General features: G+C 42.2%; 1 protein-coding gene across 4 annotated transcripts in view; it reads right to left on the bottom strand.

The window, feature by feature from the left end:
- The window catches only part of MCPH1 (microcephalin 1), a 211,992-nt gene extending 187,578 nt beyond the window's left edge, over positions 1-24,414 (bottom strand). For 3 of the 4 annotated variants that reach the window (XM_067532028.1, XM_067532029.1, XM_067532030.1), the window contains exons 1-7: positions 24,331-24,414; positions 21,457-21,548; positions 14,186-14,304; positions 11,852-11,936; positions 10,865-10,979; positions 10,284-10,424; positions 6,214-6,309 (exon numbers count right to left, since the gene is read on the bottom strand). In XM_067532028.1, the coding sequence (XP_067388129.1) occupies positions 6,214-6,309; positions 10,284-10,424; positions 10,865-10,979; positions 11,852-11,936; positions 14,186-14,304; positions 21,457-21,548; positions 24,331-24,349 (667 nt within the window). In that variant the 5' untranslated portion in view covers positions 24,350-24,414. Of the gene's footprint in view, positions 1-6,213; positions 6,310-10,283; positions 10,425-10,864; positions 10,980-11,851; positions 11,937-14,185; positions 14,305-21,456; positions 21,577-24,330 lie in introns of those variants that run through there. The other variant, XM_067532027.1, reaches the window with a different exon arrangement.
- Between the last annotated feature and the right edge of the window lie 2,925 nt (positions 24,415-27,339).

Raw genomic sequence — 27,339 nt, 5'->3', positions numbered from 1 at the left:
TAAGAATTTTTGGATACTGTGTTTGTGGGGGATGTACACAGTGCAGAACCCCCCCCCGAAGACATCACATGTGAAGTCTTGTATGTTTCACCACAAAAGTGGCTGCTGCCATATGCCCCAAGAGTTGAAGGCACGTGTGCTGAACTCCGTGTGGTTGAAATGAGATACGTTATGGTTGTGAATCTGTGAGGTGGCAGGAACACTCTTTGTATAGAGTCGAGTTGGGTGCCGATGAATTCCAATGTGTACACTGGTCTCAAGGTGGACTTTTCTAGGTTGATCAAGGTTGTTGAAGACATCCATGGTTGTGCAAATTGCTTGGTACATATCGTGTTTGGTTGGGGATTTGAGGAGACAATCATCTAAGTATGAGAAGATAGTGATTCCCATCTTAAGTAGGCGGCAACCATGCAAGAACCTTGGAAAAAACTCATGCTGCTGTTGATAGGCTAAAAGGAAGTACTTTGTATTGGAGGTGTCGTCACCCACGGTGAATCGTAGAAAGCATCTGAGAGGGGGTGAATGGTGATGTGAAAATACGCATCTTATAGGTCAAGGGCTGAAAACCAATCCTCCGATTCCAGTGCTGGTATGATAGTAGAGAGGGTGACCATTTTGAGTTGTTGTAGTTTGACAAATGTGTTTAGGTTGCGCAGGTCTAGAATGGGATGCCAACTGCTGAATTTCTTCTGAACCAGGAAATAGTAGGAATAGAATCCCTGTCCTCTGTATTGTACAGGAACTGATTCTATGTCTCCTAGTTGTAGAAGATGATTTACTTACTTCCTCTCTGAATGTATTCTCGTGAGAAGGGTCCCTGAAGAGGGATGGGGAAGGAGAATGGTAAGGTGGCATAGTGAGGAAGGGGAAGAAATAACCTTCCTTGATTATTTCCAAGACCAATTTGTCCAAAGTGATGAGTATCAAAGATGATAGGAATGAAGCTAGTCAGTCGTCAAACTGGTGATCTGTTGATGATGTTATCGATGATGGGAGCAAATGGAACACAGGGGTAGTTTTTGCATCCTCAACCACACCTTCAAAATTACTGTTTGTTAGGTGTGTGGGACTCTGTCCCTTGTGCAGTGTGCTTTCTGTGGCTACTATGGTTATTGGAAAGGCATTGACTACAATGTTGGTTGTCAAAGTGCCGCTGAGAATAGTAAGGCTGAAGCCAGGATTGAGGGGGGAAGCTGGAATTTCCCTGATCTTCTCTTTGGTTGTGGGCTGTATATGCCAAGTGATCTTAATGTGGCTCTGGAATCCTTTAAAGAGTGTAGAGCATTGTCGGTACGCTCTGAGAAGAGTGTATGTCTGTTGAAAGGTAAATCTTCTACTGTAATTTGCACTTCCTTGGAGAATCCCAAAAGGTGTAACCAGGATGCCCATCACATTACTATAGCGGTAGCCATAGATCGAGCTGCAGTGTCAGCTGAATCTAGTGAGATTTAGAGAGCCGTATGGACTACGAGGTGGCCTTCCTTTATCAGGGGTAAGAATTGTTGCTTCTTACCATCTGGGAGGTCCTGACAGAGTTCTTCCAGTTTAGAATAGCTTTTAATGCTATATTTGGCCTTGCTGGCCTTGTAATGGGAAATTCTGAACTGGAGGGAAGTGGAGGAATAGGATTTTCTGCCAAAAAAGATCTAAAAATCTCCAGACCCATTCAGGATGGGCAGCTCGGGATTGGTATGATTTGTTCTTCTCCTGCACCACATTCACAATAAGGGAATTCGGAGCAGGGTGTGAGAACAGGAACGTGGCATTCTTTGCCGGTACATAATACTTCCTATCTGCGTGTTTGCAGGTCAGTGGAATAGAAGATGATGACTGCCACAAGAGGCTGGCCGCCTGAAGCAGTGCACTGTTAATAGGTAGTGCAATTTTTGAGGCTGAGGAAGTATGGAGAATGTCAGTGAGGTCATGTTGCTGTTCTTTTATCTCCACCAGCTGGATGTTTAGCTAGTTAGCAACTCTGCGGAACAAGTCCTGAAAGTGAAAAAAGTCATCAGCCACAGTAGGGGGCAGTGGCTTGATTACCTCATCAAGTGAAGACGAGGAAAAAAGTGTATTGCGGGTGGCATCTCTTCCTCCTAGTCATCCTCATGTTCCTCTTCATATTCCAGCACTGGTTCTTGAGGATGTGCTTGTGGAAGATGTTCGTCTGGAGGTCATGAGATGGTTGAAGATGGGATAGAAATAGTGTGTTGTGTCTGTGTGCAAGTGGATTGCCAAATCGGGCTCTATCCCTGGCCCAAGGATTCCAGTATGACCAAACCAGAGGAAGTGGGATGTGTAGTTGCATCCAAGGAGGGGCTTGCCAGGATTGAGTACCTTGAGGTGCTGGAGGCTATGTTCGCATGGTAGGAGCTATTTGCCCTGATGTTGATGGGGCAATGGGCTCAGCATATTCTTCCTTCTCTTTGTCTGCTTCACTAGGGAAGATGTTCCTGCAGGAGAGAGTGACGCGTGGCTTGACAGTGCTGAACGAGAGGCTTGTGGTAGTTCTCCTCTGAGGAGTGGGGATTCTGGGGTATCAGATATTGTTAGTTCCGATATATGCCTGAACTCCTCTGGTACAAAGGGCTTCAACAGTGCTGTTGTGGTACATGGTGCTACAACATGCTTTTCAGTATAGGCAGCAGGTGGTGTAAGAATAGCGGTTGACACCAAGGTCTTGCTCAGTGCCGGTGGTTGTTTCAGAGCCACAAAGGGTCTTGCAGTCATGGAGGAGGTAGAGGGCTTGCTTCGGTCACCACACACAGAAGGCAGTGCCTATATCTGGTGAGGTGCCTTGGTTGGGTCTTTTGTCTTAGACGCTGAGGTACTCAGTCTCTTTAAGAAGGTGTGACCCTTGTCAGAAACCATTGAAACCATAGATCTAGCTGAGGACAGCATTCTGGTTTTCTTCTTACCTTCAGACCAATCAGAGGATGGTTTCCTCTTACTGGATTGTGGGGAAAGAGGTTCGGTGGATGGTCTTGAGAGTCTCTCTGAGAAGGAGGGAGAATCAGGATTAAAAGCTGGTTGGAGGGACTTCTCCATCAGGAGTAGTTTGAGTCTAATGTCCCTGTCTTTTCTTGCTCTTGGCTTCAAATCCTGGCAATGGGAGCACTTGTGGGGGGAACATGCTCCACTCCAGGCAGCGAAGACACTCTGCATGGCCCTCTGTTATTGGGAAGGTAGCCCCATAGTATACACACACCTCTTAAACCTGGGTGAACCGGACATAAGGGTGGGCTAATGGCTTCTCAAAGGAAGAGTGGGAAAGTTACACTAAGCTAAACAGTAGGGTCGTTAAGGTGAATGAAAATAAAATAGTCAAAACTTACACTTTTTTTTTTTGTAAGGGATAGAAAAAGGGAGGAGAAAGGAAAAGAAGAACTAACTGACTATAGGAGTTTGTATGAGATTATCTAAAGAGGAGACGCAAAACTGGCTTTGCTAAGGGTTCCGTTACAGAATGCAGGCGGTAGAGAAGGAACTGAGGGCAGTTCGACTGCACAGCGCTATATATATTTCCCTCGCACTGCATGAGGCAGGGGAGGTGCACATGTGTGGTCCAACGGGCACTGCTATTGAAGATCTCTGACACCAGACACAAAGGTGCTACTGTGCCTACAGTGCAGCAACCATGGGGACATCACTAGAAGAAAAGGGCAATTATTGGGTGGTCCATTCCCTGTTGTCTAGTCCCAGCTTCTGGCAGTCAGACGTTTGGGGTACCCAGAACATGGGTTTGTGTCCCTAGCCATCTGGCTAATAGACACTGATTGACCTATTCTCCATGAACTATTTCTTTTTTTAACCCAGTTATACTTTTGGTGTTCACAACATCCCTTGGCAACAAGTTACACAGGTTGATTGTGCATTGTGTGAAGAAGTACTTCCTTATGCTTGTTTTCAATCTGCTACCTAATAATTTCATTGGGTGACCCCTGTTTCACATGGTATGTGAAGGAGTAAACAACACTTCCTTATTTACTTTCTTCACACTATTCATGATTTTTATAGAACCCTATCATATCCCCACTCTTTTCTAAACTGAACCATCCCAGTCTTTTTAATCTCTCCTCATATGAAAGCTGTTCCATACCCATAATCATTTTTGTTACCCTTCTCTGTACATTTTCCATTTATAGCCTATCTTTTGGAAATGGGGTGACCAGAACAGCACACAGTATTCAAGATATGGGTACACCATACATATGGTACATGGGTACATTTATATAGTGGCTTTGTGATTTTTTTCTTATTTTCTCTTCTTTTCCTAATGGTTCCTAACAATGTTAGCTTTTTTGACTGCCACTGCAGTCAATATCTGCTCAAATATCTGCTCAAAGAACTATCCACGATGACTACAAGATCCCTTCCTTGAGTGATAACAGCTAATTCATATCCCATCATTTTGTCCGAATAGCTGGGATTATTTTTTTCCAATGTGCATTACTTTGCATTTATCAACACTGAATTTCATCTCCCATTTTGTTGCCCAGTCACTTTAGGATAGTGAGATCTCTTTGTAACTCTCCACAGACAGCTTTGGATTTAACTATTTTGAGTAATTTTATTAATTTTGCCACCTCACAGTTCACCCACTTTTCTAGATCATTTATGAATATGTTGAATATGTTCATCCTACAACAGATTGTTGGAGGACCACTCTATCTTTCTCCATTCTGAAAGCGAACCATTTATTCCTACCTTTGTTTCCTATCTTTTAACCAGTTACAGATCCATAAGAGGACCTTCCCTCTTATCCCATGACCACTTACTTTGCTCAAAAGCAGTGGTTCTCAAACTTCATTGCACCGTGACCCCCTTCTGACAACAAAAATTATTACATGACCACATGAAGGGGTACCAAAGCCCGAGTCCCACTGCCCCAGGCAGGGGAGCCAAAGCCGAAGTCCGAGGGCTTCAGCCCTGGGTGGGGAGGGCTGTAAGCTGAGTCTTGCTGCCCAGGGCAAACGCCCTCAGCAAGTCTAACGCTAGCCTTAGCAACCCCAATAAAATGGGGTCGTGACCCACTTTGGGGTCCTAACCAACAGTTTAAGAACGGCTGCTTAAGAGCCTTTAGTGAGGGACTTTGTCAAAGGCTTTCAGAAAAAGTTCAGGTACACAATATCAACTGGATCACCTTTGTTCACATGCCTGGTGACTCCCTCAAAGAATTCTAACAGATTGGTGAGGCATGATTTTCCTTTAGAAAGCTATGTTGACACTTCCCCTACATATCATGTTCATCTGTGTGTCTGATCATTCTGTTCTTTACTATAGTTTCAACCAGTTTTCATGGTAATGGAATTAGGCTTACTGGCCTGAAATGACCAGGACTGCCTCTGGAGCTTTTTTTTTTAAAAAATAAAAAAAAATAAAAAAAATCAGCATTATATTAGTATCCTCCAATCATTTGGTACAGAGGCTGATTGAAGTGATAGGTTACGTACCACAGTTAGTAGTTCTGCAATTACATATTTGAGTTCCTTCAGAACTCTTGGGTGAATACTATATGGGCCTGGTGACTCATTACTGTTTAATTTATCAACTTGTTCGAACTTGTTGACACCTCTACCTTGGACAGTTCCTCAGAACTGTCATCTATAAAGAATGTCTCAGGTGTCGAAATCTCTATCATATCCTCTGAGTGAAGACCAATGTAATGAATTTCTTTAGCTTCTCCACAACGGCCTTGTTTTCTTCGACTACTCCTTTTGTATTTAATTCTCATTTTGCCTCCAGTATCATACTGTTTAAACTGTACACGTGAGAGTTTATATAAGACCACTAAAAAAAAAAAATAGAACCAATAGAGAACCAATCCAGCAAGCCACAAGAACAAGGAGGGACATTTACCTCATGTGGTTACTCATGTTCTTTCATTCCAATTCTTACATTTTACATCCTTTTCAAATCAAGGAGAAAACTCAAATCACTCAATTTTTTTTTGTTTACTTTTACCACTTGTATTCAAATATAAGAACATTTTCCTAAACCTCACAGGGATGTTTATCCTCACAACACATTAAGGATAGTGAAACACTTTCAGATCTGCTAATAAAAAAAGTGCTATATAAAAGAGAAGTTATATCGTTAAAGTCAAAACCTAGAGTAGGTCACCCTACACTATAAAACAGACTATCTAGAAAATGTTTTTTCACTTAGCACATTTTAACTTAAAAAAATATATTTCACAAAAGTTATGTTATTTACCTGGCAGCAACGCATTACGTGAACTGGTGACACCAAAAGACTCTCCATATGCAGGTTGTGTTGAATTAAATGTAGATATCTGAGACATTTGTGAAGCTAAAATATAATTTATCAACAGTTTATTATTACACAATTTTTTCTACTAAAGTTTCAAAAACTTAAAATTCTCATCTATGCTAAGAGATAAATCTAAGACCTCATTAACATCTTTACTGTGAAGCAAAACACACATACAGAATTATAAGCAAGCAGGCTTGCAATATATTTGCAACCAATATGATTTTGATATATTGAATTTCCACAAGTCAGGAAAGCTAAAATGCTTCAACCAGGCTATCCTTCTTTCTCAATCCCTCCCTAAGTAACTTAGACACCCTAAGGTAGAATCTTTAAAAGCATCTAAGTATGGGTTTAGAAGCCTAACTTTAGGCTCCTATTTTTGAAAATATTGGCCTGTGTATATAAACAAGTTCACTATCGATTTGTTAAACTACTGAAAGTCTAAATAGCTTTTTATTGTTAACAGTGAAGCAATTTTAGTTAGAAGTGAAAAAAGAATTTGCGCCATCAAGGGAAAATACAATTTTAGCCCTTGAGGCTGCAAACACTTGTGCACTTACTAAAACTTCAAGCATTTGAGTAATCTCACTGAAGTCAATGATTATTTATGTGGGTAAAGTTATGTATGTGCTTACGTATTTGCAGGATTCAGGACCTTAATCTTCATTATTTTGAATTCTGCAGATAGTTCTGTAAATTCAAATGCCAGTAGTGGTATTTACACTTCAGTTCATTGCAAATTTTAATACTGCAAATAGCAAAAATTTGCACAGTATTAAATAGCCACAACCCAATTTAAATCTGTTTCATCAAAAAATATTTTAGCTCCACCCAGTGCTACTTTGTATAGTAAATTAGTAACATTTAGATTGCTTATGGCTATTATATATTACAAACTCTCCCTTTTATAGTGACCTGACATTACGTGTATGAATAAAAAATGTAAAAAGCAGGTTTAGCTTGTATTTTCAAAAAGGTCCAATTTTGTGGCGTTTTTGTTCAAAACTAGAAGACCATGCAATTAACAAAAAAACCCAAAAAAACAGTATTTTAAAAATTCATTTTGTTTCAAACAAATTCAAAGTAGCATGTTTCTCGTGTGAAAATATGTATTTTTAAATTTAAAAAAAAATCAACGTTTGAGTCAAGAAATGTGATCAAATAAGATTTCACACTCAAAAAGATTGTTTCTTGCATAATTCTACTGTACATAGCAGAATCATTGCAGCTTATGTTATCTGACAGTCACTGATTTAAGTTACAGTATAAAATGTCAGACATTTTAAATAGACATACAATAATAGCATTATAAGAGTAGGAAGAATCTTTGAGTATATCAAGTATTTCTGTGGTTAGTGGGAATGTTTTTAGTAGCAAAACAAAAATATTAAATTTACAAGGAACTGCTTGATTTTTCATCTGTTGCTACTCATGACTGGAGTGTGACAAAGTACTATGTGGCAGGGTCAAACTATGAGCTCCATAGAAAGGTAGGGCTGGAACGGACCTTGAGAAGTTTGCATCCAGACACCTGTGTTGTGGCAGGACCAAGTAAACCTAGGCCATCTCTGATAGATGTCGGTCCAACCTGTTTTTAAAAATCTCCAGTGATGGAGATTCCACAACCTCCCCTAAGCCCTAGTCCAGAGCTTAACTGCCCTTATAAAGTTTTTCCTGATTTCTAACCTAAACCTTCACTGCTAAAGATTAAGCCCATTACATCCTATCCTACCTTCAGTGGACATGGAGAACTATTGATAACTGTCCTCTTTATACAATCACTTGAAGACTTATCAGGTCCCCCCCTCATTCTTCTTTTCTCAAAACTTAAACCTGCCCAGTTTTTGTAACTTTTCCTCATAGCTCAGGATTTCAAAAAGCTCCATGTTGTATTTTAGCTTCCATGCTGTAATAGGACATCCATTTGGTATGACTTGCTGAACACATGACTAACCTTATCCAAGGCCAGGTTATTATGAGGGATTCCAATTGACTGCCCAGGAAAGGGGTGTTACATCACCTTCAAGAACAATCTGAGAAGCCATCAAGACAAAAAAAATCTAGGGCCATTGAATGGTTGTCTTTCAATTACCAGTTCCCCCTGGAACAGTGGATTTTCTGCTCAGGAACCCAGAGGTGGAAAGGAACAAGCATGACAGTGGAATGCAGGGCAAAAAGGGAAAGATTATTTTAGAAGAGGTTCTCTTTGAAGTGGATCGCCCATCGCCACATGCAGAAAGTAATGGCTAGGAAGCAAGGACTCTGTGTAACCTGAAATGCTGACAAGACCTCACACTCTCAGAAGGGGTGAGATTAGACTGGAGGAAGGGGTTGAGCATCTTAGGTATTTTGTCATTTTGCAAAGACCTAGTGCTTTTTAAGAGTAAAATGACTTGGTTAAAAAAAAAAACACCCTTACACTGTTAAGCCTGTGTTTCTTGCCTGTCCACCACACTTACCCTGAAAACTGTGGCTTACAGTTAAACCCTAAATCAAACTCTGCAGGAGTGTGTACAAGCAAATAGAAGCTCAGGAGGTTTGAGGCACTCAGGAGGTTTGAGGCAATTCCAGGGTCTTGAGTAGCTGTACTATGGAGTTCCAAGGAAGGGCTCAGAGAAGAGGTCTCAGCCCAGGAGTGTACCTTGAAGCCCAAAACCAGAAACAGAGGCTAGACTCAGCCCAGACTCAGTTAGCTTAGAAATATATGGGACCCAGCATGGCATTCAGGTCCACTTACAACAGACTGGTGACTGTCTAAAAGGGGACTAGACCAGGTTGTAACATGGAGCAACAGGAGTGCAGAATATAATTCTCCAAATGAGTGGAGCAACAAAGTTCTGGTGGTGAACTGTAGGTAGGTATTCATACCACCATGTCTGCTCTGAGAAGAGAAAAGGAAAAATCTCTATTTGCTACCTGTTTTCAACCCCCAAAATAGGAAGAGTCTAGGAATAGGATATTTTCTGAAACTGGCCTCTTAGGTTATGTCTACATTTACACCGCTACAGTGGCATAGAAGCAGCACTGCAGCTACACCAACAATGGGAGGGGTTCCTATCAGTGTTCTGATTAATCTGCGGTTTAATGCATCTTTTCAGCTGCTGAACAATCAAGCCCACTAATGTTCTCTCATTCCCACCTTTTTAGTCTCAAGACAACAAATCTACATGCACAATAATATAATCCCCAGAGTCCAATTTCCTTAAAGTGGCGATCATACAAATACTTATTTTGTATAGGAACAATGATCGTTGCATTATACATTTACAATACTTTCTGAAGTAAATGCATTATATTGCGATGGAAAGATGTGTGTACTTTTCTAAAATACTAGATTTAAATTATATTTTATAGCAGTTGCTCTGTTTCGTGCATGTGCTTGTGACCCCCATGTAATTACCTCACGACCCCAAGTTTGAGAACCCCTGAACTAGGATGACTTCATCTATCATTGAACAACTAATTCTGGGTTGACATGGAGCACAACACAATACTAAACAGTTGAGATTACAAGAAATAGTGTAACCGATGTTAACTGTAGAAGAAGGTAATTAAATTGATATTTCATCAGTACCCCTACTTTTGCAAGAGGTGTCAAGGCTCTTTTAAGACTACAAGCAACCAAGACCTTGGTTTTAGATCTTCTCTGAAAGACAGCATTCCCAACACTATACCAGGTCAGTGGTACAACACGCAGAGGGCAGAGCCCTCTTTCTAGTGGATTATCAGCACCTACTGGTTTCTTAGAAATCCCTTATCCAAGCAATGATTTCAACATAAAAATCGCATGACTAAAGGGTCTTCTATTTGGCTTAAATATTTATATATTATAATTATGCATTTTCAGTTTAAGTCAGAGTAAGCATTTGTTTCAGAGCAACATAAGCTATCAAATCAAAAGAAAATTATGCAGTCCTGGAACACGTGCAGGGCTAGCATCAGCATAACTCAGCAAGAAAGATGGCAACCATTTCTGCTTTTTCATGAATTCATAAGGTTTAACTCCTTACCAGTAGGGGAAAGATTTTCTCTTTTCTCCTTCATGTCCTTTATTCTCCTTTCCATTGCACTGCACTGATCTTTTCTCTTATGTGTAGGGCTATATGCAAGTAAACCATCATCCTCAAATAATAAAATTGGTATATCTGTTTCTAAAAAAGTAATTGTAATTTGCAAGTTAATATGATGCTTCCATATTTGAACAGAGCATGAATTTTAAAGTACAAAGTTACATTTTTAAACTCAGTTACTCAAAAACTATCTTTCCACATGATGTCGCTGACAATATCAAAAGTATAATACTGAATTCCAAACAACTCCATAAAAATGAAGTTCACTACCACTTTTTAATTACTAAAAGGTAAATTATTCTTAATATTGAAACATGCATAATACTCATAGTAGGTTTTTCTTAATGAGAATTCATATTAAAACAACTAAGTTAATAACTTCAATTATAAAGTGATATAAGGAAAGATAAGCTCTAACTTATGAGTTCTCTTGAAAATTAAAATGACAAAGGTATTCTGGCATTTCTTTTTGGTGCAGTGCTTAATTTTTCCAATCTAGCCAGAACTACTTATTAACTCACCTGTTGCTGTTTTTTGTTTATCTAGTTCTTTAGCCATCAGGTCCAATTTTTTTTGTAGTCTTTTATCATTTTCTGGTGTTTTTTCAACGAAGTCTTTGGGCTGCATGCATTTGTGCTACAAGATTAACCACAGCATAACTCTATCATAAGTAACTTGCACTTAATCTTTGTATTATATAATAAAATAGACAATGTGAATTATATGATCATACTACATCATTTATGACTCCTGGTAAATCGGATTTAGCCAGCCACAGATAGACCATAAAATTTAGAAGGAAATTTCAACCCGAGTATCAGTACAGATTAAGGAAAAAGCTATTTGAGATTTCTCAGAATGACCAATAAGAAATTAATTAGACAAAACCATTGTGGACATTTTAACACATTGAAAATATGGAACATTTTAGACTTGAGTTAACATTTTCAAAAGTGCCTAAGCATATGTCAACACTGCATCTGGAGAGGTGAGATTTTCAGCACAGGTAGGCAGTCACGCTAGCTCGGGTTGAAATAGTAATGCATGTATTTTGTGGCACAAGCAGCCTCTCATGCTAGCTGCCCAAACTTGGGCTCAGGGGGTCAGGTGGCCTTGTACTTGGGTGGCTAGCTGAGCTGCTGCTAGTGCCACAACATCCACATTACTGTTTTAAGCATACTAGCTTGAGCTGAGCTAGCATGAGTCTGTCTACCTGGCCTGAGAATCACTCCCCCCAGGTGCAGGTTAGCCATATTCAAAGTGATTTAGGGCCCTAAATCCTATTTTCAAAAGTGACTTAGCACCCAGGAGGCCAAGTATCATTGAAATTAGGAAAGTGTCAGAGCCACACACACTTCAGTCATCCTTAAATCCCTACTCAAACAGATAAGCTTTGCCTAGTGTTCTGAAAGTTAGTAATTCAAACTCCCCTGGATTGAAGATGGGGGATGAGATTCAAAATTAGGAAATTCACTATTCTGTACGTGATTTTGAAATTACACACTCACTTTTTTAATTAGTAAGGGTAGCCCTTCATTAGTGTATATTGCAGGAAATAATGATTCATCAACGTGGGCGCCAGCTTCTCTGCATCTGTACAATACAATAAATAAGTAAATATATTGATTGCAATTAAATTAAATCAGTTATTTCAGCCTTGTGAATGAAGCACTAACTTTTTCCACAAGAAAAGCTGTAAATACATGACATTTAAATATTACATATTTTGTTTACATAGTACACGCTTAAATGAAGGCAGGACAGTCTAGAATAAAAATGGTAAAAAGGGCAGATCCATTAGCCACAACACAAATATCTAAATTAACACAGAGAACAGTCCTAGAAATTATAACTGAAATTATAACTGGAAAGCCTGAAAATCATGACTCCTACCACTTAGTTTGCCCAGCAGGCAGAATGTTCCTTACAAAATCCATCTGGTATGACTTAGATCTCCCTCATGCTAGTGGCCTTGACCTATATCTGGGAATCAAAAGTCTCCCCTCACCAGGCAGCAAATTTCTTTGGAAATGCCTATATATTAAGGACTTAATCTGTTCCCTTGCTGAGAGTCAAATCTCACAATCCAGGATCCACAGAATGTTGTAGTAAGCAATAGTTTGAAAAGGAAGAGGAAATGTTTGCAGTCAGACAGGTGAAGAGAAAAAGGCCTTATCCCATTTTGACTTTCACTTTTATCCATTCCTCACCCAGTCTTCTCCTGGTTTCCTCACTCCACACACACAGATTCCATGAAGGAACTAGCCCCTGATTAGGCTCATTGTTACTTATCCAGCTGACTTCAGCAAATGTGCTGCCTCACCCCAGTCAGCTATGTTTCTTCTGTTTTTCCTATTGGGAGTTTGACCTGAGAATACTGGGACTAAAATCTTTGTGGGTTGGGGTCAAATTCATCTGTAGCTGTGAATAATTTGGGTGAGGTAGGGACACTATTGTGGGTACTAATATAGAATACACTACATAAAGAACAAAGAGCTAAAAACTAATTTTGACCAGAAACAGTAAAAGAGTTTCATTACTCCACAATCTTTCAATACATAATAGAATTGACTACGGAAAAAAGTTACAGATCATTAACACTGCACTAAGAATTTCTCAAAAAGTAATTCAAATATGTGATTCTAGTGACACCTAGTGATCTTACAGTTATAAAGTACACATTTTTCAGAACTACAATATAACATGATTTGAGTAATTCTAAGTTTTGGAGTAGAAAATACACAAACAAATTGCTACATGGCCAGAGATGTTATTTTATGCATAACATGCAGTTTCAAATAATTAGATATCAGTATATTAATCTGAATTTACTGGGGTTTTCTGAAACATCAAGCAAAAATGATTTCAAGGAACATGCTAGTCAATAAGCTTTAAACAACTGGCTATTGTTAAATTCCAGAAGTTACCACCAATGGAACATATATCAAATGTGAAAAGTTACATTAACAGCACTGAGGCTGAGAGACTTTAAACAAAAGTCAGGAAATAAAAACATTTGTCCATATTGCATGTGATCAGTTAAATTGTTAATAAAAGCATCCTTATATGTAATGTGAATGAGTTACTAATAGAACACTTTTTTTTAAAACACATTTCTAAGAGAACACTGATTTGCATTTTCCAACATTTTGTGTAGAAATCTGGAGTCTTAATGGTACATAGGTATAGTTTTTAAAGAGATACATTGAATTTAGAAATTTCAGTTCACTGTAACATCTGAACACCTTTTGTCTAAACTTAATTTGGGCATTTGAGATTAACTGAATTGTATAGCATCTCTGATGAAATATTCCATAAAAACTGGTGAGACCAGACCTGGATTTATAAAGCAAAAACAACTGTTTTTCTGCTTAAAACATGAAACAAAAACACCTTTCAGGTCTTCTACATAGTCTACAAAAAATCATTTATGTTCCCCTGCTTTTGAGTCATCTTTACTTTTTGACATTTCCTGATTTTTCAGTGCTCAACGTTGCAACTTTAACTTTACTTTAACAGTATTTCTCTCTCTCTTTATTAGAATTGTTAGTTAAGTGATGGCATTATACTGAGCTCAGATACAAAGAAATATGATCCTTGCCCCAAAAAGCTTTTCAAGTAAAAGTCAGACTGATGAGACAAGACAGCACTAGAGACATATGTGATGTTCATCAAGGTATTATTCACTCAGAACATTATGTTTTACACAACTCCATATTATTTCAAATATACAAAAAATCATATATACTGTACTTTTCTGCAGTTCTTAAAAACTTAGTACTTGCTTACATTCCCCCTTTCCCTTGGAAAAAGTCACATTTTTAATATACAGAACTACTCACTTTTCCACCCAGAGTACAGACACTAGTTTTACTCCAGTCTTCTGTGCCTTTTTCCATGTAGCCAAATGTCCTTCTTTGAAGACTACATGAGTCACTTGCTTGTTAAATGTTTTTGAAACCTACAGGATTATACAAAGAGGAAACATTAGATATTTCAGTCCACTAACCAGCAAACCATCATGAAACTACATAAAATAGTCCACTTTTACTGCAAGTAGCAATCCAGGGACTTTATAAAAGTTATTGTAAAAATTATTTTAAAACATGTTTTGTCAAAGATTGTTTTGATCTTTCCTTTCTCAACAAAAAGCATCCAAAAAAAAAGCTAACTCATTAGTCGATTACAGTACATTACTAAAGAGCTTCTACCACATCAAAGCAAGAATTCAACATGTAAGGGAGGATAAAATGGACTCATGATTTCAAACATACCTTTGTTCTAGGCCACTACTTTTTAGCCACCTACCCTACCTTTATTTTCAACTCTCCAAATGGCTTGGAAAGGCAGCCTCATTTAAGAAGCCCTAAATAGACTTCACACATCAGATATCAGATAACAAATGCATCATTTTATAATATTAAAATACACAAGGCTGAAAAGTTCTAATGTTACCTCTCTCTAACTGATTTTCATCCACATATAATTTTAATTAAATTTATTTAATTAATTTTATATAATTTATATTTTCAAAATGGCCCATACAGCAGGCTGGGTTACCTGCTGTGGAAAAGATATTGAGAACAACTTTGTGGTCAGTGTGTACCAGGACAAGTCACTTTCTGCATTGACTAATCACAATTAAACCCTCAGGAACCATATTACAATGACTATTAAATCATGATCAGTTTCACCTGAATAAACTTTCACAAACACACAAAAACATGGTAAATTTTTGTACTGAATACAAGCCCAGTGTTTAGAATTAAATTCGAATTGTTTGACCACTCACCTCACCTTTCTAATGTTCCACCCTTTCTTCCTCTAAGGCTTGGTCTACAATGGTGCTCCCAACAATGTAAGCGGCCGAGTACATTGACTAAACTCCACCACCACAAGAGGTGTAGCGCTTAGATCAATATAGTTAGGGCGACGCAATGTCCATGTAGACACTGTGTTACTTACATCGCTTGTTGTCTGTCAGCCCTATGTAGGGCTGACAGCTCCCCCCACTCCCACCCACCAGGCTCACAGCAGGAGCTGTCAGCCCAGGGCTCAATTTCACAGAAGTGAACCTAACAGCAGTGAAATTAACATTCTTGTCAGTTTCATGGCTGCTATTATCTCACATTTCAGCTCCTGCTATGAGTGTGGTAGTGGGGGGGAGAGGGAAATACCTAACTCTGTAGCCCCACATGATGAAAAAAGCAGCTGTTTTAAAATATTATTTTATATAAAAGTTACCTCCCCAAATGACTTAGGCCTTGTCTACACTAGAAAAATAAATCGACATATTTATGTAGACTTTCAGCCATAGAGGTGGATGATATCCACACTGCTCACTGCTCTCCTTGGGTCGGTGTAGTGTGTCCTCACCAGGTGCACTTCCACTGACCTAAGGGGCAGTATGAGAGACCCATCTCTCAGTTCCTTGCTGGGAGCCTACAGGCTCCTGGCCTGCCTTTGTGCTGCCCCAACCCGCATCCCACCTAGCAGCCAGGAGCCACTCGCATCCCACCTCACATTTGGGCACCAGCCGCCTGTATCCCATGTCATGGCCGGGCGACAGCCTGCCTCCAACAGCTTACAATCTAAGTATAAGACTAGAGACATCTGATGGATACAGACATACAGATTGTTTCTTTGTACTTGGCACAGAGACAATATTGATTTGCATGATAGGAAGTGGTCTGAGCACACTAGTGGTCTAATGGTTGCCAAATTCTCCATAAGCATCATGGCAAAGAAGAATTTGAAGGCGGTAACTTTGGGAGGTCCTCACAACCATGAGGGACAGCACAGTAGAAAGCATGAAGGTGCTTGTTTGCAAATTTAACAAGTGGGCAAGGGAGGCTGGCATCATGGGCCAAAGGTAGTGACAGCATCTTCATAGTAAAAGAAAGAAGATAAGTAGGGTAAGCATAGGTCAAGAAGGTTCTTGGAAATAAAGGCAAGTAGTTCATCTTCGATTCAACAGAGAAGGGGAAACCACTGGAGGGATGTGAAAAGAGGGGTATGACCTGTTCTGACTAGATGGCCTCAGGGGTGACTTTAAAAAGGCAGAATAACAAACTCAGAAGGTCCTGTGGGAAGAAAATCTAAGAGAAAAAGGAATTCAGAAGAGCTGGCAGTTTCTCAAAGAGACAACATGCACAACAGCAACATGCACAACAGCAAACTATCAAGATGTGAAGGAAAGTTAAGAAGAATAGCAAGGCCAATATGGCTCCATCAGGAACTCTTTAATAATTTGAAAATCAAAAAGGAATCCTAAAGAAAGTGAAAACATGAAAAAATTGCTAAGGATGAATAAAAAAGATAGTACAAGCAAGTAGGGACAAAATCAGAAAAGTTAAGGCACAAAAAGAATTACACCTAGCAGGGTATACAAAAGGAAATAAGAGATTTCATAAATACATTGGGAACAAGAGAAAGACAAAGGAAAGTGTAGGTCCGTTACTTAGTTGGGAAGGAGAGCTAATTTATTTGGCCTATGTAATCTGGTCAAGCCAACCCTCAGAGTTCTTATCAACGATGTTCAAGAGATGAAGACCTCTGTGAAGTTGATCAGTTAAATAATTATTTTGAAATATGTTAGGATTGGTCAAAGAATTATTTTGTAATATGATTAAGGTATAGATAAGCAGGACTCAAGTTTCACTATAAAAATTCGGGTCCAAGAGGGAGACCAGCTAAAAGAAGAAAAGAGGAACAAGAAGAATAAGAAGGAAAGACCTGAAGGAAGAAGAAGAATCCACCTCCAAGACACCACCCAAGATCCGAGCTGCTAGAATCCTCTGCATGGCCATGATGTGCAGCAATCAGAATCCAGATGAGACTGACCTTGCCTGGCTAACAGGGAAAGTCCACCTGCCTGATCAGGATTGGTGAGCAAAGCATTGTATGCTTAGCGTCTGTACTGTTTGGTAATTGTTAATAAATAGAGGTTAAGGTTATTACTGTATAAGACTTTCTCACTTGTAAAAGATCCTGCAAACCCACAGTACTATACACTCGAAGCCCTGTGAAGTTGGGAAAGGTTGTAGGTACTTACATTAACCAGGTTAGTTTCACCCCAAGCCCTACAAATTGGATACAGGTGACCCTGAGCCCTAGTGTGTGAATTGGATGTGTGTGCCTTTAAAACAGAGCCCTGCAGACTGGGAAAGGGTGAGTATGCATGAATTTAACCGGGTTATTCCTGGAGCCCTATGGACTGGGAAAAGGTGGAGTGCCCTAGTGTGTGGGTAACAAAACAAAACAAACTTGCGAGACCCGGTACATGGTAGGTCATTTGAATATAAATTGAATAATGTTGGAGATAATACTCATCCTTGCGTGAGGTCATTCTTCTGGTGCCTCCAAGCACTTGTTCTATCACCAATATGTACACAGAAATGGCAATTTCTCAAAAACAGAGCCACTGCACACATTAACAAGCTTGGCATAGTTCTAGACAATTTCACCAAATGGCAGGTGTGCCAAACCATATCATATGCTATGGTCAGGTCAAGGAAAACTAAACTAGTCTTCAGCTTATGTTGGAATCCATTTTTGATGAATGTTGTACGTGCCAGTACTTCACCATATGTACTACGACTGCAGCGAAAACCAGCCTGCTGTGGTGCCAGCATGCCTTCTATAGATGATGAAATTCTTTGTGAAATCAGAAACTCAAACACCTTAAAACAGAAGCATAGAAGTGAAATTGGTCTGTAGTACGAATGCAAGTGTGGGTCTTTCGCAGGTTTCAGCAAGGCAATGACCTTTGCTTGGCACTAGATTCTAGGCAATTTGGATTCCCGCAGAACTCTGTTGAAAAACTGAACGAACCATTCCCAAGCACGAGGACGCAGATGTTCCATGAGTTCAGATGCAATTCTATCATATCCAGGAGCTGTATCTGTTTTTAAATCCTTCAGCACTTTATCCTATTCCAGGCTAGTGAATGGCTCCATTTTACTATCAGCTGGATTACGCCTCAGAAAACACTGCCACTCATCATGTATCTGTCGTTTGACAACTCTGCCAACAGGAATTTTGGCAACCTTCAGCAGATGACTGGCAATCTGATTTGGAGTAACTGCTGGCCTGCTTTTTGAACATGGACATTGAGCTACATCTAGTCAACAAATTAGCTCCAGCTTTTTCAAGCTTGACCACATAAAGTCAAGTGTCACTGTTGCTTCCTCCCAGCGAGCAGCATCCAATGATTCTATGAGATGGTTCGTAATCTCAGGATCACCTGACTACTCATACTGCCTCAGCAATCCTGCACAATCCTTGTTCAAACATGGAATGTACACTCGTCGGACGCCACATGAAATTGTTGCACTTGCAGCTTTAAAAATGACACAAGAGAAACAATGGTTCTAAGTAATTCCATCTGGGGCTCAGTACGCTTCTTATAATCAGAAGAAGCACTCCCGTCTGAATCAACAATGGATGATGTTGGCAATGTGGAAAATCATTAAACACAGTAGACGCTGTTGGCTGTGGGTAATTGGCAAATGACGTGACCCAGCATAGGTCTGGGCAGTAGTCCCTATTCCAACGTGCCCTGAATGGAAGGTACCTCGCTGCTTAGGGTTATGGATCAATGTGAGATAACTATTTGTTGCTCACTCCAACAGTTATTCACCGTTTGGGTCTGCAGTCACCTAACTCCACTCGCTATGACGACTATTAAAATTGACAACATACTCTGCCAGATGCTTAAGCCTTCGGAAAACTTGTGAATCCCATGTTTCACCCAGTGGCTTATATACATTTGCGATTTGAAAACTACCGACGTGTTTCATTCAGTATGATGTGAGTTTCTTGTAAACAAATGACATCAACCAGAACTTCCTTTTCCAGGACACCAATAAGTTCCTGCTTGTTGGCAGACAACCTTTCAACATTCTGATGGAGGACTTTAAGTGTCAGACCTATGACTAGAGAATCATCGTGCAGAACTTGTTTGACCAGTCAACTAAGATTCCTGGTAACCCTCAATTTCAATCTGCTGCAGCTGGGTACTTACGGGGACGCATCTTAAACGCTGATCCATTGTCCCTCAGAGAGCTAATTATGGAGGCCATCAAGAAGACTGAGTTGTTTAATGCCTATTTTGCTTCAATCTTCACTAAATTTCTGAATTATGACCAGATACTTAAGACAACTAATTAACACAGGGGGGAGGAACACAAACCAAATAGGGAAAGAACAGTTTAAAAAATATTTAGATAGGTTAGGTCTGGTCTGCACTTATGTTAGGTCAATATAGCTATGTTGGCCAAGAATACGAAGAATCTACACCCCTGACTGACGTAGCTATGCCAATCTAATTCCCAGTTTAGATGCAGTTCTGTCAACAGAAAAATGTTTCTGTCGGCATAGCTAGCATCATTTGGAAAGGGGCGTTCCTACACCCATGTGAAAAAAAACTCTTCCATTGGTGTAGGCTGCACCTACATTATGGGGTTATGCTGGCATAGCTATGGTGATGTAGCTATACTAATGTAGTCCCTGTTGGGTAAATATACCCCCAGATGTATTCAAGTCAGCATGATGGAATTCACCCTAGGGTATTTAAAAAAGTAGGTGAAGCAATCTGAGAAAAATTAGTTGTCTTCAAGAACTCATGGAGGATGGGACAGGTCCCAAAGGATTGGAGAAGGACAAGCATACTACCTGTCTTTAAAGAGGGGAACAAAGAGGACATAGGCAATTATAGATGATCAGCCTAATTTTGATACCTGGAAAGATACTGGAAAAAATTAGTAAATCAATTCGTAAGCACTTCATAGAGGATAATCTAGTCTGAATCAAATGATCTGATCAACAAAATGAAATTCAATTAAGTGCAAAGCATGCAGAGCTGTTGTAGCTATGTCAGTCCCAGGACTTTAGAGAGACAAGATGGTGAGTTAATATCTTTTATTGAACCAACTTCTGCTGGTGAGAGAGACAAGGTTTCGAGCTTACACACAGCTCTTCTTCAGGTCTGGGAAACTTAGGCCAGAGCTACACTACAAAGTTATGTCAACATTAGGCAGTTTAGTCAACCTAACTCTGTAAGCGTCTACACTATAACATGGCTCTTGCCAATGTAAGTTGCCCACTACACCAACCTAATAACTCCACCTCCATGAGAGATGTAGTGCTTAGGTCGATGTAGTTAAGTCAACACAGTGTCAGTGTAGACTAGTGGTCCCCAAACTTTTTACCCTGCGCCCCCTCCTTACTCTTGACTGCGCTCCCCATTCACCCCAACTGGGACTGGGAGCAGGGCCACAGTCAGGGCCGGGGGCAGTGGCACGGCGCTGGGGACTGCCCCACTCTCCGCCCCACAGCTTTCCCACTGAGAGCCCTGCGGAGGTGGGGGCTCTCACACAACATTCCTCCACCCTCCCACCCAAGGAGTGTGCGCTTCACACTTTGCGCCTCACACACCTCAGTTGTAGGCACTGCATTGACTGTTCCAGCTGTCAAGCCCCAGATGAGGTCTTGGGCAATCAGTGTCCCGCAATGCCTCATACTGTCAGTTAAATGAGTGGAAAAGCTTCTGGTGAGAACACACACCGCCAACAGAAGGAGAATAGCGAGGACATGAAAAACCAATTTAATTACTCCAGTGGCTATACATCAACATAATTTAAGTCAATTTAATTTTGTAGTGTAGACTTGCCCTTAGAACATCACAGCTCAATAAACATCTTGATAGTTGGCTATTGTGCCTTTAATGTTGTCTCTGAGAAACTGCCAGCTCTTCAGAACTTCTTTTTGTAGGCAGACTGACAAACACAGAGAAGTGGTAGGTAAGGTTCTATGGGCTTACAGTCAAGATGGAATCTATGGGTTTGTGTCAGGTATGTTGTGTTTGACAAGCCTAACTGCTTCACAACAAACTGTTTTTGGGTATACTACTATGTAATAGAGTTTAATGTATTTTCCATCTGTCATAAACATTCATGAATTTGAGTGATGGTAGCAGTATCGTCTCTCACAATATCCCTCCTAGATTAATTCCTACATACAAGACATCCATGACAAGTAGAATACGCAAGCAACAGTCTGCAAGAGGAAACTTTGCCCTCCTGATTCATTTACAAGAAAATAATTTCCTTACTTTTGCTCCCATATCCAGAAGTTGTTGTGCAAATGTTTTTGAATAATTCTCTGTTCTGTTGGATGACCACACTTCTACATATGCTGAAACACCTGGGGAACAAAAGTTGCATATTAGCATGTGCTTTTGTTTATGTATTTTGAAAAAAACTTGCCCAAGTCTCTTTTAGGATCAGTTTCTGCCACTCTTACTCATACTGAGTAGTAACTTACTCTGCAAGAAGTGTCACTGTGTGTAAGCTTATCACAGCAAGTACATGTGTTTAATAAATGTAATACCATGCATCAGCAGCAGGTGACATTTTTTTAGACTTGTTTAGAAGGGCTGCTAGAATTGTAGTAAGACTGGAACCAACAAGTGAGTACAACAATGAGTACATTGCCATGGTTGGCCTGTTCAGCCTGGTAAAAACATAAAAGTACAACTAAATCTGCCTTCCAAATGACCCAGATACTTTTGTCTGATTGGTGTCTCAGATTTGCCAAAAAGCTACACACAAAGTTCAAATGGATATTAAATATAGGACTTAAAACAGGACTGTCCCCAGCATTTATTTCCTGATCAGCCTCTCTCTCTCCTTTTTTTAAAAAAACTTATGTTCTTAAGTACTTATAGGGTCCCTCAATACCATGGCATCTGAGTACTTCACTGTCTTTTTTAAAAAAATGTATTTATCCTCACATCATCCCTATAAGGTAAGTAAATACTATTACATCCATTTTACTGATGGGGAAGTAAGGCACAGAGAGACTGAGTGACTTGCCCAATGTCACATAAGAAGTCTGCAGTAGTGAATTGAATCCAGGTCCCAGACCAGTGCCCTCACTGGTGGGCCATCCTTAGTCCCCAAAAAATTAAGGTGTAAGAGTTTATCCTTGGCCTCCTTTTCTCAGGCTTCCTCTACAAGTTGAACATACTGATAAGCTACCTTTTTTATCCAAGTTGTTCCAAGCTAAACTCAAGCATTATTCTGAAATATAACCAGCCACTTGCCAGTATTGCAGAAAAGAAAGTGGTTGCACCATTTGCCACAATAGTGATATCCAGCAAGGACACGTTTGTCATATTACAGGATCCTCTATAGACCAGATGCTACCAGGATTGGAAATTCAGGCTAACTGGCCCACAACTGGCAAGTGAACATTCTGTTTAGGGAACTGACAAATCAAATCCCCTATATTTTTATTTCTTATTCTTCCAGATCTACTTCAGCTTCTACTCTCATGGCACTACCGTGAGCCAGTGGTTTTCAACCTATTTACCATTGTGGGCCACATATTCAGCTCTCTAAGCGTTATGTGGGCCGCATCCATACAACATATATACTACCTGTAGGGCTCTGAGCATGTCATATGGGGCACAGTTGTGTGCTGACTGGCCGCAAGTGGCCCATGGGTTGAAAACCACTCCTCTAAGCACATCCATATGAGCTAACTTAATACATGTATTTAGCAGTGGTGCAGCTGTTAGTATAAACAGGATTCAGGTATTTTTACTAGTATGTTTTCCACTATATCATGAAAACGTTAGAGTCTTCAAAACAATGTTCTAGTGTTTTTACCGCTTCTAATGGTGTAGCTGCACCATTGCAGGCAGCTGCTGAAATACAGATTTTATTTTTGCTCATGTAAATAAGGCCTAAGAAACTCTTACATGGGATGCTGTGCTCACTGCACTGTAGCAGTTTCCCTTCCCCTACATACACCAGGCCAGAAGGACCTTCCAGTCATCACAAACCCAGCTCAAAGAGCAGCTGCAGGAGTAACAGATCCCACCCAGACCCTGCACTGGAAAATGTACCAATTTTCCAGACACAGTACAGCTCCACCAGTACTTGTAACGGGTGTTAATGTAGCACAGCTCAGGGATTTTCTCCACAAGATCATTAAAACCTTAGATAAGGTTTTCATAAAATGATGGTTAAGATTATGTCACAGAGGTCACAGATTTTGTCACTTTCAGAGACCTGTGACATTTTCCGCTTCAGCTGTCCTCACGGGGTCCCAGAGCTCTGGACTGCTGCTCACAACAGCTCTGGAGCAGTGTCATCTGCCATGGCAGTGGGTGCTGGACCACACACCCACAGTGGAGTTCAGGCTCTTAACCCCCCCCACCCCACTCAGGCTTCAGTTGTCCCCCATCAGACCCCACCTCCCTTTATTTTTAGTAAAAGTCACAGACAGGTCACGGGCTTCTGTGAATTTTTGTTTGTTGCCCACTACCTGTCCCTGACTTTTGCTAAAAATAACTGTGACAAAATCTTAACCTGAAAGATGGTCAGAACACCCCATCCCACCTACACTAGTGCTTAAGGCAGCCAGCTACACTGCGGCTAGAGAATGGTTACAACGTTTTCTAAAGTAAACAAGGCCCAATTGTCTTGTGGGCCGGCACAAGATGGCTTTAAGGTAAGTTTGCCCACTGACAGGGAAACTAGTGGGATGGAAGAAACGTAGCTTAAATGAGTGCCACAGGGGGTGTGTTTTCACCCGGAGAAAAGGTGTGTTCTTAAGTCATCTAACTCCAAGCACAGCGCTAACAAAGGCACGGTGGGTGACCTAGGTCATGTACTGGACCAACTTCTATGTATTATCCATGAGAGACGCACAAACCCAATGAAAGAAGGAGCAATGAAAACATACGGGCAGAAAAGGGGAAATGCAAAGGGAGCTACCAACCGGCGGCCCCCACCCCCGCGCGGAGCTACCAACCGGCGGCCCTCCCCCCCCGCGCGGAGCTACCAACCGGCGGCCCCCACCCCCGCGCGGAGCTACCAACCGGCGGCCCTCCCCCCCGCGCGGAGCTACCCCCGCGTGGACCTACTAACCGCCCCCCCACGCCCAGCGGGAGCGGCCCCGCGGGGTGGCTCGGTACCTTCTAGGATAGGCTCCATGTTGCCCGCCCAAAGCCGGCCACGCTCCCTGCTGCGACACCGACCGGATCAACGCCGCCTCCGCCGCCTCCCGCTGCAATTTCAAGCTGGCCCCACACCGCCGCTACCGCCCGCCATGCGCCTGCGCGCTGCGCTCACATCCCGCCCCTCCCCCCCTCCGAGCCGGCAGGGGCGGGGACGACCCCAAAGAGGCCAATCAGAAAGCGGCCTTTCTGGTGGCGGGGCCTTTAAGGACGAAGACGATCAAGAAGCGACGCAGCAGTAGAAATGAGCAATGCCAGCTAGCGTACAGCAGAGAGTCGAGTCGGCCAGAAGGCGGTGGGTTATCTGCTCCTCCCCCCCGCCCGGGCCGGCTGTGGGTTAGACACCCTGGCCCTGTGCTGCCGCCTGCGATGATGAATAGTTAAGTCCCAGCCCCCAGGGAGGCGGCGGCCGCTCCTGCAGCGGGGCTGTGTGCGGGACCCGCAGGGAGACTCGGGGGGCCAGCGCTCGGTAGCGGACTGCAACAAGGGAGCGAACCGACGCGCTGCTCCTTCCTCTCGCAAGCAGCAGCAAGGCAGGGAGCGGAGCGTCGCTCGGCCAGTTGCTGTAGCGTATTGGGGAAGGGGTTGGTGCTGCCGCCGGGTGTCTGTGCGGGAGGCAGTGCGCGCGGGCCGGGCAAAGGACCTGACTGTCCCCCGCCGGCGGGGCCTGGCCCTGGTGGAGCAACGCCCCATGGCGTGAGGGGAGCAGCGGCAGGAGGAAGATGGGGGGGCAGCGGCTGCAGGGACAGCTTGCTTCTGGAAGTGCGTGTGTGTGGCTGAGTGGGGAAATGTGGCTCCGTCCTCCTGGTAGCTGGCGAGGGGCACCGCACAGAGCGGAGGGCGGGTGGCGGGAGAGGGTCTCAGTCCGGAGAGGGACACAGCGAGAGGTTGAGGGAAGGGTGAGTACTAGGGGGGCAGAGTGGGTTGAGGACAGGGAAGGTGATTTGGTTTGAGGGGAGCAGAACCGTGAGCGAGAGTTAACCAGGGCTAGCGCCGGGTGGCTTGTGTGGCTGGGTTTTGTGTGTGTGTGTGTGGGGGGGGGTTCTTCCCCGCCCCCCTAGCATTGCACTCAGTGAAGGGGTGTGGGTGTTTCATAGAATCATAGAATATTAGAGTTGGAAGGGACCTCAGGAGGTCATCTAGTCCAGCCCCCTGCTCAAAACAGGACTAACCTCAACTATATCATCCCAACCAGGGCTTTGTCAAGCCTCAGCTTAAAAACCTCTAAGGATGGAGATTCTACCACCTCCCTAGGTAACCCATTCCAGTGCTTCACCACCCTCCTAGTGAAAAACTTTTTCCTAATGTCCAACCTAGACCTCCTGCCCGCAACTTGAGACCGTTGCTCCTTGTTCTGTTATCTGCCACCACCGAGAACAGCCTAGCCCCATCCTCTGTGAAACCCCCTTTCAGGTAGTTAAAGGCTGCTATCAAATCCCCCCTCACTCTTCTCTTTTGCAGACTAAACAAGCCCAGTTCTCTTAGCCTCTCCTCATAAGTCTTGTGCTCCAGCCCCCTAATCATTTTTGTTGCCCTCCGCTGGACTCTCTCCAACTTATCCACATCCTTTTTGTAGTGGGGGGCCCAAAACTGGACACAATATTCTAAATGCGGCCTCACCAATGCCGAATAGAGGGGAATAATCACTTCCCGTGACTTGCTGGCAATGCCCCTCCTAATGCAGCCCAATATGCCATTAGCCTTCTTGACAACCAGGGCACACTGCTGACTCATATCCAGCTTTTTATCCACTGTTACCCCCAGGTCCTTTTCTGCAGAGCTGCTGCCCAGCTTGTCGGTCCCCAGTCTACAGCTGTGCATGGGATTCTTCCTTCCTAAGTGGAGGACTCTGCACTTTTCTTTGTTGAAGCTCATTAGATTTCTTTTGGCCCAATCCTCCAGTTTGTTTAGGTCACTCTGTATCCTATCCCTACCGTATCTACCACTCCCCCCAGCTTAGTGTCATCCGCAAACTTGCTGAGGGTGCAATCTATCCCATCCTCCAGATCATTAATAAAGATGTTGAACAAAACCGGCCCTAGGACCGACCCCTGGGGAACTCCGCTTGTGACCAGCTGCCAGCTAGACATGGAGCCATTGATCACTGCTCGTTGAGCCCTATGCTCTAGCCAGTTCTCTATCCATTTTATAGTCCATTCATCCAACCCATACTTCTTTAACTTGCTGATAAGAATACTGTGAGAGACAGTATCAAAAGCTTTGCTAAAGTCAAGGTATATCACATCCACTGCCTTCCCTACATCCACAGAGCCAGTCACCTCATCATAGAAAGCAATCAGGTTGGTGAGGCATGACTTTCCCTTGGTGAATCTGTGTTGACTGTTCCTGATCACCTTCCTCTCTTCCAAGTGTCTTAAAATGGATTCCTTAAGGACCTGCTCCATGATTTTTCCAGGGATTGAGGTGAGGCTGACCAGTCTGTAGTTCCCTGGATCCTCTTTCCTCCCTTTTTTGAAGATGGGCACTATATTTGCTTTTTTCTAGTCCTCAGGGACCTCCCCTGTTGCCACGAGCTTTCAAAGATAATAGCCAATGGCTCTGAAATCACCTCAGCCAACTCCCTCAGCACCCTCAGGTGCATTGCATCCGGCCCCATGGACTTGTGAATGTCCAATCCTTCTAAATAGTCTTGGACCTGTTCCTTCAGCACTGCGGGATGTTTGCCTCCTTCCCATTCTGTGCCACCCAGTACAGCAGTCTGGGAGCTGATCTTGTCTGTGAAGACAGAGGCAAAAAAGGCATTGAGTACCTCAGCTTTCTCCACATCCTCCGTCACTAGGTCGCCTCCCTCATTCTCTAAGGGGCCCACACTTTCCCGAATCTTCCTCTTGTTGGCAACATGCCTGTAGAAACCCTTCTTGTTCCCCTTCACGTCCCTTGCTAGCTGCAACTCCAATTGTGCTTTGGCCTTCCTGATTTCCTCACCACCCGCCCCCCCCAACACTG

This window comes from Emydura macquarii, unplaced genomic scaffold (assembly GCF_026122565.2).
Source record: "Emydura macquarii macquarii isolate MOO-44397 ecotype Brisbane River unplaced genomic scaffold, CSIRO-AGI_Emac_v2 contig_3238, whole genome shotgun sequence".
In the NCBI taxonomy this organism is placed as follows: domain Eukaryota; kingdom Metazoa; phylum Chordata; order Testudines; family Chelidae; genus Emydura; species Emydura macquarii.
The sequence above is the reverse complement of the archived record's forward strand: the minus strand, read 5'-3'. Positions and strand labels throughout refer to the sequence as shown.